Source organism: Panthera uncia (genome assembly GCF_023721935.1).
Source record: "Panthera uncia isolate 11264 chromosome A1 unlocalized genomic scaffold, Puncia_PCG_1.0 HiC_scaffold_17, whole genome shotgun sequence".
Taxonomy (NCBI): domain Eukaryota; kingdom Metazoa; phylum Chordata; class Mammalia; order Carnivora; family Felidae; genus Panthera; species Panthera uncia.
The window spans coordinates 56902573-56919998 of NW_026057577.1; the positions used below are offsets into that span (position 1 = coordinate 56902573).

A 17426-nucleotide genomic window follows, 5' to 3' on the forward strand; every position below is an offset into this window, starting at 1 on the left:
GGAGAGAGGGAGAGAGGGAGAGAGGGAGAGAGGGAGAGAGGGAGAGAGAGAGAGAGAGAGAGAGAGAGAGAATATCTCAAGTGGGCTCCATACTGAGCATGGGGCTCAATCCCACAACCCTGGGATCATGACCTGAGCTGAAATCAAGAGTTGGATACTCAACCGACTGAGCCACCCAAAACCATGCTTAATTTTAATGCAGCTATCATGTCCCATCAAAAATCATCTGTCCTGCAGTGCTTGGGTAGCCTACTCAGTTGAGTGTCCTACTCTTGATTTTGGCAAGGTCATGATCTCAGAGTCCTGAGATCAAGCCCTGAACTGAGCATTGAGCCTGCTACCTGGGATTTTCTCTCTCTCTCTCTCTCTCTCTCTCTCTCTCTCTGCCTCTTTCCTGTGCTCACTCGCTCTCTCTCAAAAAAAAAAAAAATGGGGGCACGTGGCTGGCTTAGTCGGTTAAGTGTCAAGCTTCAGCTTAGGTTATGATCTTGCAGTCTGTGAGTTCAAGCACTGCATCAGGATCTGGTGCTGACAGCTCAGAGCCTGGAGCCTGCTTTAGATTCCGAGTCTCCCTCTCTCTCTGCCCCTGCTCCACTAGCACTCTGTCTCTCTCTTGCACAAATAAAATAAAATAAAATACAAAGCATCAAAAAAATTTTAAAAATCATCTGTCCTGTTAAATAACAGGGGGGATTATTAAACTTCTAAGTAAAGGAAGTGGTTTCGTTTCTTCCCTGAAAGTATTTTAAGAATAAAAACAGTATCTATTTGTCACGTATACAATGGTATTGCTGAACGACGACCTGAAGACCTGACTTAAAAATGATCTCTGTCACTTATTAGATATGTGGTAATGAGCAAGTTATTTAGCCTCTGAGTTTCAATTTCTTCATCTATAAAGTAGGGATTATAATATCTACTTCATAAAGGTGGCATGATGATTAAAATGAGATAATGTGCCCTGTATATTGAAAAACAGGGCTCAAATGTAAGGTACTAGAGGGAAAATAAGAAACACCATCTGAAAATGTTATTTCTGAAATCACTGTTGGAGTACCTCATAGTCAGACTAAGCATGTAATAATTAATAAAAACAAGGGCAGCAAAAACAGAAACCAGTTCAGCATCACTGAACTCATTCAGAATACTGCAATTATAAAATCTAGAAAGAACTTATTTTAATGTCAGTATACCTATGTTTTGAGTTTTATAATTTATAATTTTTATTTTTTTAATTTCTTAGGAATCACATGTAATCTTTTCAGTGTTAAGGGTTTCTAGAGCTTTTAATCTGACCTTGTTTGAGTTTATCTTTAAAAGATTCAATAATGGCTGTGAGCAAAAGCATATAAAGCCCTGTGACATTTCAATGAAAGATATAAAGAACATACAGTATATATGTCATAAAGGTTAATTATCTATTCTTGGTACTTGTGAATTACTTCAACTAGGAACTAAAATGGATTGTGGCAGCATGAGCAACTGCAACAAGTCGCAAATCCAACTCAGCTTTAAAGATGGAAACTTGGATAGATGTGATATTTGATTATGGGGACACAAGATGCAGCTTAACTGCACAAGCAACTAATTATGCCTGCTTAAAGACTATTATGATATTGTCAAAATCAAGAGAGGGCCTCTTTGTAGCTCATCCCTAAAATTCCTTAAAAGTATTTTCTAGTAAGTCTTATAAATTCATGCCTTTTTTTGATAGAGCACAAGCAGAAAAGCGAAAGGCATTGTTCTGTTTCTCTCTGTAATGACCACATGCTAAACAGGCCATGGTTCCTGTACCAAAGGCTCTGCACTGATGAGAGAGCAGAGAGTCAGGCAGGGGGTGCCCCCCTTTGTTGCTGCTTTCATTTTTAAAATGAATCATAATTTCTGCATTGGATACGAGGATGGGTTTACAGCTATTAGCCATCATATTAATAATTTAGAAAATACATGCCCAATCACTTGTGTTCTTTCAATTCCCTATGAACACAGCTGCAACCCACATTAGAAGCGAGGGTGAATGGATATTTTTCAGATGAGATATTTGGGCTGAATTATTAGGGTAGCCTGTACTACAAAATTACTAATAAACATTGCTTCTGGCTCAATTTAGCCTGAACTCAGTGAACCTAGTCAATGGTGACAAATCAAAAACTCTGAAATGCCCAATGAATGAATCTAACTAATCAAGGAACCCTGTAGGAAGTGGATGCCAGGATTAATGAGCCAGCAGTCTCACCATGCCATGCTGTTATTTCTTCACATAAATGCCCTTAGATGAGATTACCTTTATGTCATGAAAAGGAGAAAAGGAAGGTTACATTCCTTCAACTGACAAGTTAACTACTGCCATTACTAAAAGACACATCTTTGTGGGCTAAGTTTTCTCTTTATCCTAAAAATTACAATGTAAAGTCCACAACACAAATGAGAAACATTTTCATTTTCAGATGAAGCAGTCATTGAGGAAATCAAACATAAATTGCTCCAAAGTTAGAATTTCTTCCGTATTCACCATTTCTACCTACCTTGATTTACCCAAATTGCTCTGCATCCTATTTTGTAGCCAGTACCTAATATCACCTTTAGAAGTTGAAGTCCTATATCCTATTTCTGCCACCATCAGCAAAAGGTAAACTAAGTGCAACACCATTACTATGTCATCATGTTCTACCACATGTATTTATTTAGTACCAATCTTGAGGAGAAAATTACACAAGGATGAATATGCGTAGTCAAATAAATCAATCACATAGTTACATCATAATAAACTTTGACTCTTTCTAGCCAGCATGTGGTGACGGTATTCAATGCCAAATAGGTCCCTCGGCAAAAAGTATAATTCATTAGAGGTAGGATATCCAGCATGTTGTACTATCTACCTTGTCTTCTAATATTATTCACCTTTATTGTCTTTTTTCCCTTATTGAATGTAATTATTTATTATTATAACTTTAACAGTTTGGAGACACAATTGCTGCTGACAAAGAGTAAAAAATAAGGATTATTCTGTTGTTAGGTTTTTTTTTTTTCCTCCCTCAAAATGCAGAAATCTTTCAGACTTGTGACTGAGATTCTCATTCTCTGCTTTTTATCTTTGCTAAACTGTCAACTTTAACAACCTAGGCCAGGTTGTCTTCCCTTATGCTAATGCCATATATGACATTAAAATGCTCAGGATTCTTAATACAAAAATCTATTGCTATAGAAACAAATATTATTCTAAAGTCAGGTCAAGTGAAAAACTCTGTACACTTTCATTATAATATTGATAAATAACCACTATATTATGAAATATAAGTATCTTTGAGAGCATCTATCACTTGAGTTGATGTGTAACTTCTCATCAGTGTTCTGAGTTGGCCCATTTTTTTCAAATGAAAGATTTCCCTTGCCTTTGAGAAATACAATTTTTAAAGATTCCATTTAGCATCCTTTATTGCATTCCTACATCATAAAGTTATGCTTTATAGCAGCATAAAAAAGCTGTAAAATTAGCATCCTTGTAAACAACCTTCCATGCTCACTGGTAAAGCAATCTGTAATTTGTAGTGATCTCTTAAATGTGACTTGAGATTACAGTAGCTACGAATTCAAATTTTTCTTTAAAAAAGCACTAGTTAATTCAAGGGAATATGATGAAATGTAAAAACAAGAAAAAGTATTTTTCATCTACAGATATTTTAGAAATGTGATTATTATGCTGCTAAATTCTAGAGTGCTAACATTCAGAAATGTTCCATTTGTATATGAAATCCCAAATGAGCATGTTTTTATCTTCTTTAATATTTTAACCTTATATTAAAAAATACCCTTTAGAAAATGTAAAATTCAAATATTCTGTGAACACACACACCAATTTTACCTCTAATTAAATTCCTAAGGTAACATGAAGACACAATTTTTCTCGATCATAGAAAATCATGTATTTTTGTCCTTGCCTTCGAGGAGATTCTATTGTGCTCTTAGTTGAGTAACAATTACAACAGGTCCTAAAATTCATATGTAGTCCAGTGGTACAGTCTTTTTAGGGTTTACACACTATGGCAACCAAATGAGAAATCTTCCCAGGGGATTGGGTGCACTCTCAATGCCCATAATAACCCTTAAAGTTTAAACCACAAGATCAATTTTGATTAGTCTTCCAAAGAATGCCTGTGATATTGATTTGCCTCCAAGTTTAAAACACACCACAACCTTCCCTCTCAGACTACCAAAGAAACAGCAATTTTCACTACTAGTTAGTTTCAGCATGTGGCTGTATTCGAGGTTGGCTCACACCAAGTAAGGACCCTAAGAAAACGAGAGCGGCCAGATGAATCAAAGCCTGAGACGCACAACCCAAAGCCAGGTCGTCCTATTTCAGACCTGCCGTTTGCCTCCGCTCGTGAGGTCTGGGGTTATAAGAAGCCGAGTCCAGATCCTAAAGAAACAAAGGAACCAGGTTGCCTCTTTCAAAAAGCCAGGAGGCCTAGGCCCTAGGAAAGTACACCCCCACCCCCTCCCTGGACGGCCCAGCCCTTTCACGTTTCAGTCCACTGCATACCTGGGACCAGAGGAGACTTTGGGTTAGTGACGCCTGAGGGCAGAGCTACCGGTCCCCAGACTTCCTTTACTATGGTCCTTCTGGCCTACAGCTTTCCTATCACCAAGCACGCAGCCGAAGAGGGTCGCCCTCCACTCCCTTGCCGTAGGGAAACGGTTCACAAGAGAAGCTCATCAACCCTCGAGCCCTGAGTTTAGTGCCGGCAGCTGCGCCCTGAGACTCACTCTGGAAGCCCGGCAGGCCCAAAGCCTCGCGAGGCCTGGAGCTCGCGCGAGGCCCGGTCTTCTGGCTTCCGGCTCGTGGACTGCGTGATTCAAAGCCTGGCCTCCTGCACCAGAGCGCTGCCTAGGCCGCGGTGCAACCCGGAAACTGAACCCCAGCCTACTGAATGGGGTTCCCGCCACTTGAGATCCGGGATCTTCACCAGTTGAGAGCCCTCGTACATACAACAGGACGAGCCCTCTTCCCCTCCCCCACTTGACCCCTCTCCTGAAATTCAAAGTCACAACAAAACCCATCATTCTCCATATCACATACTGAAAATGATTTTATTTTATCCATTTACATTTAACTTGATATAAACTTGTCCGGAAAAGTCAAATAATATGCTTTATATTAGCTCAAACATTTATTAAGAAAACCAAATTCCATAAATAAGCACAGACAATAAGTTAAAACATATCACAAATTGACCAGTATGTAACAAGAATGCTTTATCTACACAAAACATCCTATTTCACATGTTTGTTCATTCTTCGAAAGCGCTTCTGTTCTCTGGGTTTGGATTTGACCAGCACATGCAGAAAGAGCTGATTGTGTTTCTCTGTACAAAGTTGCAGGGTTGTAGATGTCCGGGTGCACCCATCGGCGGCCGGCAAGGGCCAGAGCGGTGGCCGAGGGGCACGAGGGACGACAGGACGACCACACAACAACCTAGGGCACAGAGCAGCGAGGAGAGAAACGGAAAAGGAAGCAAACAAACCCCAGTCCTGAAGGATCCAGAAAAGAGATGTGGCTTTTACTTTTACAAAAGGAAAATTTTCTTACATTTATTTTATTCTTCCTTATAAAGACTTATCAAAATGGGTAAGATCACCTCTTCTTCATCACCTGACTGATTTAGTCTACTCCAGCCACCCAACTCCCTGGCATATTCCTCCTGAGAAGCCTTCCCTTCTATAACCTCACACAGTTGTGCTAAAGAAAATAAAAGTAAGAGAAAATAAAAGTGTTCTTTTGCAAGCCAATAGAGGGCTGCATGGATGTGACCGGGCGGACGGGGCAAGGGTAGGGTGGTGGGAGAGGAAAGAAAAAGAGGAGTTTGGAGAAAGAATACAGGGATAAATCAAATTATATCAGTTGGGCCCTCAGATGAGGCGGTTGTAGCAGATGCTTGTCCTCCTTTAAGACAAAAATCCCTAACATTGTGCTGTCCCTTGAACACGTCCGTGTGTGACCTAGGTGCACTGTGTATGCGTGTGTGTACGTGTATGTGTAGTGTCTGAAAGTGAGCGAGAGTGCGGGTGTGTGTGTTTCTGCCCACAAACCAGTCCATTGGTGTCTGATTTCAGATCCTGAGTCGACTCCCTGGTAAGTAAAATGGCGGGAAGGATGCTTTTTGCAGGGCGCGGGAGGAGGGGCGTGAGGTGCGGGGTAAAGAAGGGACTGGAGGGGAGGCGGCGGGTGAGGGGGTCGTAGGCGTCGTGTTGAAGGTGTAGGTGAGAATGCCGCCAGTCGGAAGGCTGGGAGGAGGGCGCGAGCACGCTACTTGCGAGCCGGGTGGCGGGGGGTAGCCGGAAAGGGTGGGGTGAAGTGCTGGAGAAGGGGGCCAGGGAAGAGTTGGGGGAGACGGGAAGAGGAGCTGAGAGGAGAGTGGGGACCGGGGCGGGCGAAATCAGGTGGAGGGGAGGCCTCGCGGGCTGGGGCTTGGGGAGAGCCCCAGAGAACGAACGAGAGAGGAGAGAAGAAAACGAGAAGTGGAAGTGGCGGAGGCCGGGTGGGGACGGGGCAGGGCGCCGGGGCAGGGGCCCGGGCAGGGAGCGGGGGCCCGGGCGCGCGCCGGAAGGACCTCGGGGCGGCCCTGGGGGCGGCGCCGGGGGCGGAGCGGGCTGGGGCGCGGCTGCATTAAGTGAAGCTCATGGAGACTGTGTGCTCTAGCGCCTTGCGGCGGAGGGAGGCGATGCTCGTGCCCCGCCACACGTCGCTGCTGTCCGGGGAGCTGCAGAGCTGGGGCGAGCCGGAGACGTTGCTGGGGCCGGGGAGGGAGGCGGGCACCATGCCGGGGAAGGCGGGCTGGTAGAGGTGCGACTGCAGCCCCGCGCCGTTGGAGCCCGCCAGGCTGTTGGACAGGCCCATGGAGTTGGGCGGCGGCCCGGCCGCCAGGCTGCACTGGGACAGCGACTGCGCCATAGCTTGCTGCCTGCCCAGAGCCGGCGGCAGCGGCAACTGTGATACGCCCGGCATGGCGGCCGCCGCCCAGCGGGTGTCGTTGGCGTGGAAAGAGCACAGGCTGTCGCCCATAGCGGCGGCGGCGGCGGCGGCGGCTGACGGAAACTGAGGCAGGCCTGGTGTGGGCAGCAGAGTTCCCGGCGCGCGGAACACGTTGGTGGTCTTCTTGCGTTTCTTCCACTTAGCGCGCCGGTTCTGGAACCAGACCTGGAGCGGGCGGGGCGGGAGACACACAGAGCGCTATTAGCAAGCGGGCTGGCCAGGGGGTGGGGCGGGGGCTTGAGCCTGAGAAACCTGCGTCAGACACTGCCCCAGGCGGGACAAGTAGAGTCTGCCCAAAGTGCCAGTACACTCAGCCAGAGACCGCGGTTCTTCGTCAGCTCGAGACAACTGGAGTCCCTTGCACTCAGCAAGCGCCAACCTCCGGGGTCCTGATAGTGTCCCGGAGCGCTTACACTAGGTGCAAACATACCACCGCGTGCAGTGTTCACCACGCCCCTGCACGCTGGCACATTCTATGCACTGCTTAGAGGCACAAGTCTGCAGGCAGGCATGTGTCAAAATCGGACCCACAGGTGTACAAATGAAGATAAACATGTGTACCCATGTGGCTTAATAGCGTGCCTTATAACACTGATGGGCTATAGAATTTTCAGAAACGCTGGAAATTTGGAAATTGATGAAGGGCTGAGGATGACATAGCCAGTTTCAAAATCGAAAGACAAAGGAAAACCCCTAACGCCACGGATGACAGAGCGGAGAGGTTAATATAGTGATCCTTGTGGGAAAGCGAGCCGCACTGAGCTACGGTGTTGTTTGGGTCGCCACCGTGATTTCTGATTCGTAGCGACTGGTTCTACTGCCACAAGTCTCCATGCCTCATTCTCGAACCCCTCTGAGGGCACGTTTTATCTGAGCTGTGCAGATGTGCTGGAACCTGCTGCCAGAGCCCTGAGCCCCACGTCCTTCAAGTCTATTTTCAGAAACTTGCTGAGAACCCCGAATTACAAGGTTTCCAATTCCTCAAGTCTCCCCTGTTTGATCTGTTTCATGTATAAACTGAAAACAAATTTTCTGACCAGTACAAATTAGAGGTCAAGTTTAAAGCACACACTAGTAATGAATCAAATTTGATTTTGCTTCAGACCCACATATCTTTCTTTTTAGAGGAGATGTGTTTGATAAAATATACTCCAAATAAAAATAAGCCTCGTACTCGTTTTTTCTTAACAATACCTCTGAATTTCTGAACTTACCAGACAAACTTGACAATTAAGGCCATATTCACCACCACAGGGGAAGGAAGAGTTCTTCTGAAAGATACCAGGTAAACTGCCTGACCAAGAGAACTTCCTGTTTCCCCATACTTGAATTTGGGTTGTGTGTGGTTTTTTGTTTTGTTTTGTTTTGTTTTTTAATAATAATTGCAGTACGCCTACCTGGCAGGCTTGCAGTTTAACACATAGTCAGTTGGAGGTTTAGTGTGCACAAATATAAAGTACGTAAGACACAACTCACGTACTGATTGAGTTTCCTCTTAGAATGTGACAAACGTAATTTGACCATATTCATGACCAAAAGGTTATTCATCTGTTAATCCAAGCTATTTAGTGTTTATTCTGCAAGCTAAAGGATCATGAGTATGGATGTACCTGACCTATTCTCAGTAAGCCAGCTATTCACAGAGGCATGTTACACTGTGCAGGTGAAGACCTTCCACGCTTACTAGTGTGAACGGCATTGCACTCTAGACATATTGCCCGCCTTTGAGCTGGCACTGGCCTTTCTACCGTACCCAAGCCATCACCCATCATTTCATCTTTCTCTGATTTCTACCCCATTTCCCGTGTTTCTGCCTACCCCAATTCTCTGATTGTGTAAAGATGCCGGGTCCCTTATTGCTAAAGCCCCTAGAGTAGGTGGCACAACGAATTAATGAGACTGCGGGGTCCTTGATAGTAACTGGGATCAATGCCGACGGCGGAGAATTGAGCTGTTTAGCGGACTGGAGCAGAGAGTAACCCGCAGGAGCCGAGGAAAGCACAGTGAGGAGACCTGTGGCCACAGGTCACTTTGCATTACCCATCCTAGGCTGCATTGAGGAGAGGTAGACTGGATGGAACCCTAGACAGGGAGGATGTCTATGTCCAAACGGTCCCCACATCTCACATTCCGCACTCGGGTATATTTAGAAAGATACCTATAAAGACCGGTTCCTAACGGCCTGCAATGTGTCAGTGAATCCCTAAATGTTTGAATATCTTGGGCTGGGCAGTGGGCGAAGAGGGTGGCAGACATCTGGGGGTGGGGGGAGGGTTCCGGAGAGGCAGAAGAAAGAAGGGCGGGGGCGGAGGGATTGCCCCTACAGTGGAAAACACAACTGCTAGAAAGGTTTCTGGACCTCGGGCACAGGTGGAAAAGAACAGCTGTTAAAGAACTAAATATGATAGGAATAATCGAAAAATCGTGCTCAATTATGTTTGAGGGTTAGTAGTCAAATGATGGCTACAAAATTTTTTATGTTTCATGGCTTACTGGGGTTGTGAAAAAAATCTGCATGGGGTCTGAGCACCTCCGTTCCAAGCTATGATGCATATGTTTTTAAAATGTGAATGTTTCCACTTGAAAACTAGAGCATGACGGATTAAAATGCAGGCAAAACCTAAGGGAGATTTTGAGAATGCACAGATGACAACTCCAGAAAATATATTAACCGCAGCCACTGGCCAACTTTGTACTCAGTTTGAAATGCAGCTCTTTTCAGAAAATGCTTAATACAACAGTGAGAATCTAATGGAGGTTGGAATTTAAAAATCCACTTTCATGATATCTGCTGTTACAGTAATATAGACATACTGTAAATGTATTTTAAAATATATAGCCCGTTTAATTCCCCACCTATAAATGGCTCAGAAATAGAGAAAGAGAGGGAGAAAGAGAGAATATTACTTTTTTCCCCCTCGAAGCAAACGCTTTATGAAGATCTCATTGGAATCCAGCAAATGATTAATGTGAAGATTTGGGAGGAAATCTGGGGAGCTGTATTAAAGCCGAGATCTCAGGTTCATTTCGATCAGCCAGCCGTGAACTCTGGGCCGAATTCATTACACTTTAATAGTGCTGGGAGAGGAAGAAAATGCAATTTCTCATTCCATTAGAAAACTAGAAAATACTCTCAGCTTGTCCCCCTATTAAGATGTGGCAGGTGACAGGGCCATTCTGGGGGACACGGTCAATGGAATTACAGCACATTATTTTTGTTCGTATAAAATATTGAAAGGCAAGCCTGACTGTGCAGAAGTTATTTCACTGATTTGGTTTTTATGTAAATAAAATATTGAAAGTTAATTAATCCGTGCTAGAGACTAATGATTATGCTTATTATATTGCATTTGATCGCGTAATTTGCATGATTCTCGCATTGCTGCTTAATAAGCCATTCTAGGTTATAAATAATTCTGAAATTGGTTTCTAATAATGGCATGCTATAAAAGGAATGGTTTTATTACACTAGCCAGAAAAGGGGAGCGATATCAGACATGGAATTGGCCTCCATGTGAGTAGAAGTGCTTTAACAAGTACTTAAAAGTGTGATATATACCAGATATAGATAAAAATAAGTATGTTGGATCAGTTAGTCTAGAATTAAAAAAACATCTTTAAAAGCATACAATTGTAATAAATTAAATGTTTAGATCATTTTTAATCAGTGCAGTGGCCCACATACTGAAAAGAATGTGTGGCAATCTGTTAACTATAAAGAAAACTATGAAGTACTCATCATATAAGAACATAAACCAATTACTATTTAATTTGAATTTGGTCAAGGAGCAATGGTACAGTGAATTGTGAAGTAAATACATTTTCCATAAATTATTTTTGCATTACATTACATAATGTTAATCATTTTGAAATGTTAATTAAGAAGGTTATGTTGATCTGATTACTTTTTAAACTATGAAACATTATTTTTAAAAATATTGAAATTGCCATTCTATTAAATTGTTCCTATCAGCAGCCTCAAGCTATTATCTTTTGTTGAACATTATGCTAGAACAATTAAAGTACTTTGTCTTTTTCTTCTTGATTATTCTTTTGTGTACTTTTTGAAAATAACTGTTTCTATTACATAGTTTGTATTTTATTTCAGTTACAACTTTTTCTATTAAAAGAACCACTGCCATTAACCTTTGGAAGACCTAATAAAGTTTAATAGACCTCATTTTCTTTTTTCATAAAGTCGGTTGTCCAATTATATTTTATTTGTGATTCTAAGTTTTATTTTAATTTAAACTAATTACCACTATGTCTAGGTTAAGCAACAGCATTTTACTCTTTAAAACAAAAATTATTAGGTAGTATTTCTCTTGAGAGACAAAAAGCAAATTTATGAATTTTGAACCTACAAGATTTTAAGAAGCCAGTATTATCATTAACAGTAATGAAAGTATTGAAATTGTTTATTTCTGGTAAGGTTTGGACCCAACTTCAGATTTAAAAAGAGGTGGGAAGTAAAAATCTTTTTAAACAATAATATATATCTGCACAATGCAGTTAACACTTTTGGGGTGTTCAATTTCAATGGCCCATGATTCAGGGTTTCCAAAGTCCACTGACGAAACCGCCTGGACTTACAATGAGTACAAATGTTAATCTATGTTCTACCTTGATGATTACTTTATTAATTTACCACTTTAAGTTCCCAGCGATATTCATTTGCTGACTACTTACAGCAGAAGTAGATCTGTTTTTCCAGGTTAGACTATTTTTACAATGTCGAAAGCAGACATAAACATTCAACACTGTGATTATGGACACCCTTGTCTCTTACTTCTTAGATCAAATGTAAAGCAACTGGGATCTTTAAACTTAATTTGTTAAAGCAGCTAGAGATGAAATTGAAACCCTGGATGACATAGAGAAACTATCATGTTCAAGACAGGAAAGGAAGGTTTTTCAGAACCCTGGATAGCTCAAGACTCAGCGAGCGCCTTGGTATTTCACCTAGAGCAGTGGTCCATAAAAGATCTGATATATTGTTTTCATTCTTTTTTAAAAAGCCGGGGGGGGGGGAATGAGATTCGCTGAGCTTATACTTTTATTCCTCAATTTTCAGAAAAGTTATAGATGTGATTTTCAAAGTTATATATACTTTACAACTTGGAGGGTGGTTGGCCGAGAACAAGGTATCAGTAACGAATTCGTCTGCTACCTGTCAATCTTTCTTGCCCTAAATGTCCTTTCTTCAGATCGGATATCTATAATAGAAAGCCTTCAGTCCCCCCATCCCCAGTTTCCTTAAGGGGAAAACCAGGGTTCAAAGACTGGGGGATCTTTACAGCCGCTCTCGGCGGCGCTTCGGTAGACCATCAAAGTTTAAAACCTTTGCAAACCTCAAAGCTCGGGGTTTGTTGTCCTAGAGCTGCTGGAGAGTGATATGCAAGAGAATAAAGCTGCACCGTGAAACTCAGGTGTGGATTTTTTGTAAGGTGCCATCATGCCTTATTTCCTCCCTTTTCAAGTTTTCTGTAGAATTGTTGCATTCCCCCCATTTATCCAGACGCTTAATACAAACTCATTAGGGGTAATGAAATACTTGTGAAGAACTCGAGGTGGAGTAGAGGTGCGCGCTCAGCTTAGCCGCCTGGGAGACGCGGAGGCTGGGAGACGCAGAGCTTCCCTTCTCAGGACGAATGAGACGACCTAACAGTAGAACAACGCCGGCTTCGCTTTTGAGGCATTTCTGCAGGAATGTGGCTATACTGGTGGGAGGTGGGAGCCCAGCTTGTCCATGGAACTTATAAGGCAGCCGAAGAGCAGCCCAGGACCCGACAGGGAAAAGACCCCGCTTGTTTTGCCCAAATCCTCCCGCCCCACCTTGCCTTCTGCCCCGGCGCCCAAGCCCGGCGTACCTGCACTCGGGATTCCGTCAGCCCGATACGCAGCGCCAGCTCCTCGCGCATGAAGATGTCGGGGTAGTGAGTCTTCGCGAAGCTCCTCTCCAACTCGTTGAGCTGCGCCGGGGTGAAGCGCGTCCGGTGGCGCTTCTGCTTCTGTTGGCCCTGCTGCTGGCCGGCTTGGCTGGGGTTCGGGCCTCCTTGGGGCCCCGGCTGTTTGTCCGGGTCCTTTGCGCTCACCGCCAGCGAGGCCGGCGTAGAGCCCACTGTAGTGATGTCCTCCCCGGGCAGCAGAGTGGCTCCCTCGACTGGGTCGGAGTTGGGCGCTAGGTCCCCCGGATGGCCCCCAGGGTCGGAGCCCCCCACGCCCAGCCTACACTTCACCGCCTCCCGGTGGCCCAGAAGCTCGGCAGCATCTTTCATACCTGAGGAGGGAAGGGGATCGCGGTCACTACCTTCCTGGCGATGCCAGGAGGGACTATCCTCCCTGCGCGGTCCTCCTTTAGCCCCATCCTTGGCTCCCTCTGCGCCCACGTTCGCCCTATGAAGGAAACTCCCGGGATGCTCAGCTGGGTTCCCCAGAATTTGGACAGCCAAGTTGGAATACCATCTCCCGGCCCTTTCCCCTCTCTCTGCAGCCGGCTCTCGTAGTAAACAGCACATGCTTTCATATCTCCCGCAGTGGAACACTCCCAGTCCCGGCAAAGAAACATGCCTTCGAGTCCCTTTCATGAACCATACCCCTGATGTCCCAGGAAAGCGAGAGCATATCCTTGGACTGGGGTGGGAGGGGGGAGAAAAGAAAGAAAGAAAATTAAACGATTCCTTGGTTGCTGCCCCACCTGCGCTCCGACAGCTTGGCGAACTCTACCGCCGGCCCTCAGCCGATTCCCTCTCACTTTTGGAAGATGAATAATTCTCCAAGCCTTCCACCCTCTGAAATCAACCCAAATCAGCTCCGCCTCCCCCTCAAATCAGAGAAAGTGTTTGGAAAATGGAGTCACATCCATCACCAAAGATTCCCAAACCGGAAACCCAGAGCCCAGCAACCCAGACAGCATTAAGGAAACTCAAGGAAACTATAGACAGAGCAGTGAATCAAACTTTACAGAATTCAACTTCCTTCCGGAGAAATAAAAGGCGCGTTTCTCTCAGCCATTGGCAATGCCGAGTCCCTTGCAGGCGGGGATGCCTGTGAGGATGAATTTGGCTTTTCTCCTTTCTCAATGAACACACTTAGCAAATCTGCCTCGATTGCAGCGGCTTCTCGTTTGTGCCAGATTTTTACAAATTCAACCATTCTTAGATGAGGGGTAGAGAATGAGGCAGGGGGAGAGAGCAAAAAAGAGGAGAAAAAAAAATCCTAATCAAAGCAAACAGGAGGGGGAAAGAGAGAAAGAAAAACACCTCCTAACAAATTAGCTTAGGGTAGATCGCCGTTCAAAAAAAATTAATAATAATAAGGGAGAGGGAAGAAGGGGAAAAAAGGAAAAACAAAAAGTAACAACACTTCCCAAGTCCTCTTTTGGATCTACATATTCCATAGATTTTTTTTTTTAAAAAGACGATGTTAAATCAAATTAAACTTTAATGCAGCACAATTACTTTTAAAGAAATTAGTCCATTTAGGGCGCATTAAGGTAAAATAAGGAACAAATTGACAATTTCCTGCCCAGGCTTCTCCTGGCTGCCCGGGCGAGAGGCGCGCACTCACCTAGCCTGGCGTCCAGGAGGTCGGCGTGAGACAGCATCGCGCACCGCTCCAGGGCGAAAGCTGTTCCCCCCCAAATTTTAGCGGCTTTAAGTTATTTAAAATAGATATAAGCTATAAGCTATACGATATAGATATATATAGATCACCTAAATGAAAGAAAATTCGGTTTGTGGTTAAAAAGGGGGCTTCTTGCATTATAATGTCCTTTAGAGAGACGGGGAGGTGCTTAACAGTTGAATGAACCCGTGAGCAGCTCGGCAAGGGGACCAATCAGGAGGGCAGCCTGCAAATGTCAGCGCCGGGAGAGTCCCCCACTCCGCCCGCCCGCCCGCGCCCGCCCGGAGGAGGCGGTGGCGGCGGCCCTGGCAGCTCCAGCCGCGAGCAGCAGCAAAAGCAGCGGAGGCCGCCTCGGTCTCGCCCTGGGCTTCTGGGCCTGGCTCCCGTAGGTTCCTCCCCGAGATTTTCTCCAGTCACACCTTTCCTTTTCCTTGTCCCTGCTCCCTCCAAAGGTGCAGCTCGGTCTCCTACAGCTAGGATCATCCTACGGCAGAGGCAGTGCTGGGGACGAGCAGGGCTTGACCCCCGCATGACCCGAGAGTCACTTCTGCCCGCGCGCTCTGGGCAACACAGGTCTGCTGCTGGTTCGGGCCTGCCATTACGCAGCATAACCAGGGCACCGCGCAGCCTCTAGACCGCGCGTAAACTCCGCTGCAGCCTAGCAGGCCTGAGCCCAGGGTACAGATACCCTGGCTGGGACCCCGGGCCTAAAGAGTAGCTAGCAGCCCCTCAGCAGGCCTAAAGAGCAAGCAAACAAACAAACAAACAAACAAAAGAGTCGACTCCCCTTGCGCTTCCAGCGCCCGCAGTCAGAGTCAGGACCCCGCGCACAGTGTAGATCCGTGCACTCCGCACCCTTCCGGCCCGGCTGCCGCTCCTCCACCGGGCCCACGCTCGCATCCTGGCCCGCAACCTGCTCTTTCGGTCAAAGTTTCTAAGTTCAGCTTGGTTCCCAATTCCACTTATGGCTGTAAATAAAGTTAAATGCTCTTTATTTTCTTCTTGAATATGTTAAACTACTTGAACAATTTAAAGTGCTTTGCACAAGTGAAGCGAACCATCTCTAATGTTCTGATTTTTCAGAGCCAGCCAACAACAAAGTTTAGATTAGTAATATATTTCTAACCAGAGTAATTTTCAAGATCATTAGGCATTTATGTAATTAGTGCCAAATCTATAAGCTTTTATTACGATTATTAGAGTAAAATCAGTATAAATTTGTACTAATTTACTACTGTTTAGACTTGGCTGTCAAGCCCAGAGGTTCTTATTGTAAATGATAACTGAGGAAATTAAGTGCAAAATTCTGTACCATTTCTGATCTGCTCCTAAACAATCCGTTTCAATTGTATTTGTAGCAGAACATAATGCCCTTTTAAAGTTATTTGACTTGTATTTTTATTTGCAACACAAGAAAAATGCCCTCTACCCAGGCACAATGAAAACTGATATTTACTACTCTCAACTTGATTAACATTGATTTTTAATTCGAGAGTGATGCAATTAAGATTATTCATTTAGTGCAAATAAAGCTTCCACAAAAGGGTGGTCCTATGAAGTCTGTTTTAAATAATACCGAGCAAATGGCTTTTTTTGTTCGCCGTCCAATTGACTTACACAAAACATTGGAAATGCTGCCTGAGAGCAGATGCGAGAGGAATGGTGTGTGTGTGTGTGTGTGTGTGTGTCCTTAGCTGTGTGTGTGACAGGGACCGAGCAAGGAGACAAAGGAGGCAGCAAGGCGAACTCTGGGGCAGTTTTGCTTCCTCCTCCTTCTCTCCTGCAGCCTGTTCCCCTCCTCCCATGCACACACACGAACGCGCGCACACACATGCACACACGCGTGGATGCCGGGCATCAGCCACAACGGTTCCTTCCAAGCTGTGGAGACCACTTCCCCGGAAGCTCCGGGCCTGGCCGAGCTTCGGCGGCCGCCTCAACTGATGCCAACACGGCCTGTGTGGGACTGGGGCGCCGGGAACGCGGGTAGCAGCTTGAAGAGCCCAGGTGGCAGGAGCAAATTTGGAAGCCACGAGGGTGTTCAGCAAACACCTAGTGTCCTTTCGAGAAAGGCTTGCTTGGAAGGAGAATACCTAAACCTAAAGCAAATAAAGTCCCTCCAGTAAAACCTTCTCCTTCCCCGAACGAAACCCGAAATCTAGAAGCTACAGCGCCAGGAGAGCGCAGCAAGAGGCCGGACGGAGGCCTGGGGCGGGGCGGCGTGAGCCCGGGACGTGGCGCCCGAGTGCTCACCCGGGTGAGCGTTTCAGTGGATTCGCAGGGGGAGGGGGGGGTGCCCACCTGGGTGGGGCTTGCGGGGGTCCCAAGACCGGAACGCAGGGGCAGAGGTGGGCAGAAGTGTCAGGGGTCCTGGGAGCTGACCCTGCTCCTCCAAACAGGCAAGTCCGTGGAGGCCCGCATTGCCTTGGATGCGCACTCTGGAGGGAGGGAGGAGAGGCCGCGACGTGGGGAAAAAGGAAGGGCGCGGGGCCCCAAGTCCTCTCGTAGTGTGCACACAAACGTTCTTGTCCTTCTCCCACAGCCACTCCCAGAACTGCCGCCGGGCCGTGCGGCGTCCTCTCACACGCACTCGCTCGTATATTCTGTTTTGTTGTATCTTTCAGGTCGATAAATAAATGTGTAATAGTTAATGTGAAGACACATCAGAGTAATAACAATGGGACGAAATCAAAGGATTATCCATCTCTGTTAGTAACCGCTGAATAACAATGTTGCGGCGTGATTGATAGCCCGCTTCATTTTATGA

The 17426-nt window shown here is 45.4% G+C and overlaps 2 protein-coding genes across 4 annotated transcripts in view; both read right to left on the reverse strand.

Moving 5' to 3' along the window:
• WDR41 (WD repeat domain 41) overlaps nucleotides 1-4826 on the reverse strand; it is a 188861-nt gene extending 184035 nt beyond the window's left edge. Inside the window, exon 1 of one of the 3 annotated variants that reach the window (XM_049649692.1) lies at nucleotides 4544-4826. The gene's annotated coding sequence lies outside the window, so the exon portion shown is untranslated. The remainder of the gene's footprint in view (nucleotides 1-4543) is intronic. The other 2 variants (XM_049649691.1, XM_049649694.1) reach the window with 2 other exon arrangements.
• A 1841-nt stretch (nucleotides 4827-6667) lies between these two features.
• On the reverse strand, nucleotides 6668-14639 carry OTP (orthopedia homeobox). Its single transcript, XM_049648841.1, has 3 exons — nucleotides 14603-14639; nucleotides 12904-13313; nucleotides 6668-7198 (listed from the first exon to the last, which is right to left on the reverse strand). The coding sequence occupies exons 1-3, from the start codon at nucleotides 14637-14639 to the stop codon at nucleotides 6668-6670; spliced, it is 978 nt and encodes a 325-aa protein (XP_049504798.1).
• Nucleotides 14640-17426: the final 2787 nt, after the last annotated feature.

Excerpts from the sequence above, each read along its gene's own strand:
- OTP (XM_049648841.1), bottom strand. The coding sequence starts at position 14,639 with ATGCTGTCTCACGCCGACCTCCTGGACGCCAGGCTAG. Across the intron at positions 13,314-14,602 it reads CCTCCTGGACGCCAGGCTAG|GTATGAAAGATGCTGCCGAG; the intron begins GTGAGTGCGCGC and ends TTCCCTCCTCAG. Across the intron at positions 7,199-12,903 it reads TGACGGAATCCCGAGTGCAG|GTCTGGTTCCAGAACCGGCG; the intron begins GTACGCCGGGCT and ends CGCCCGCTCCAG.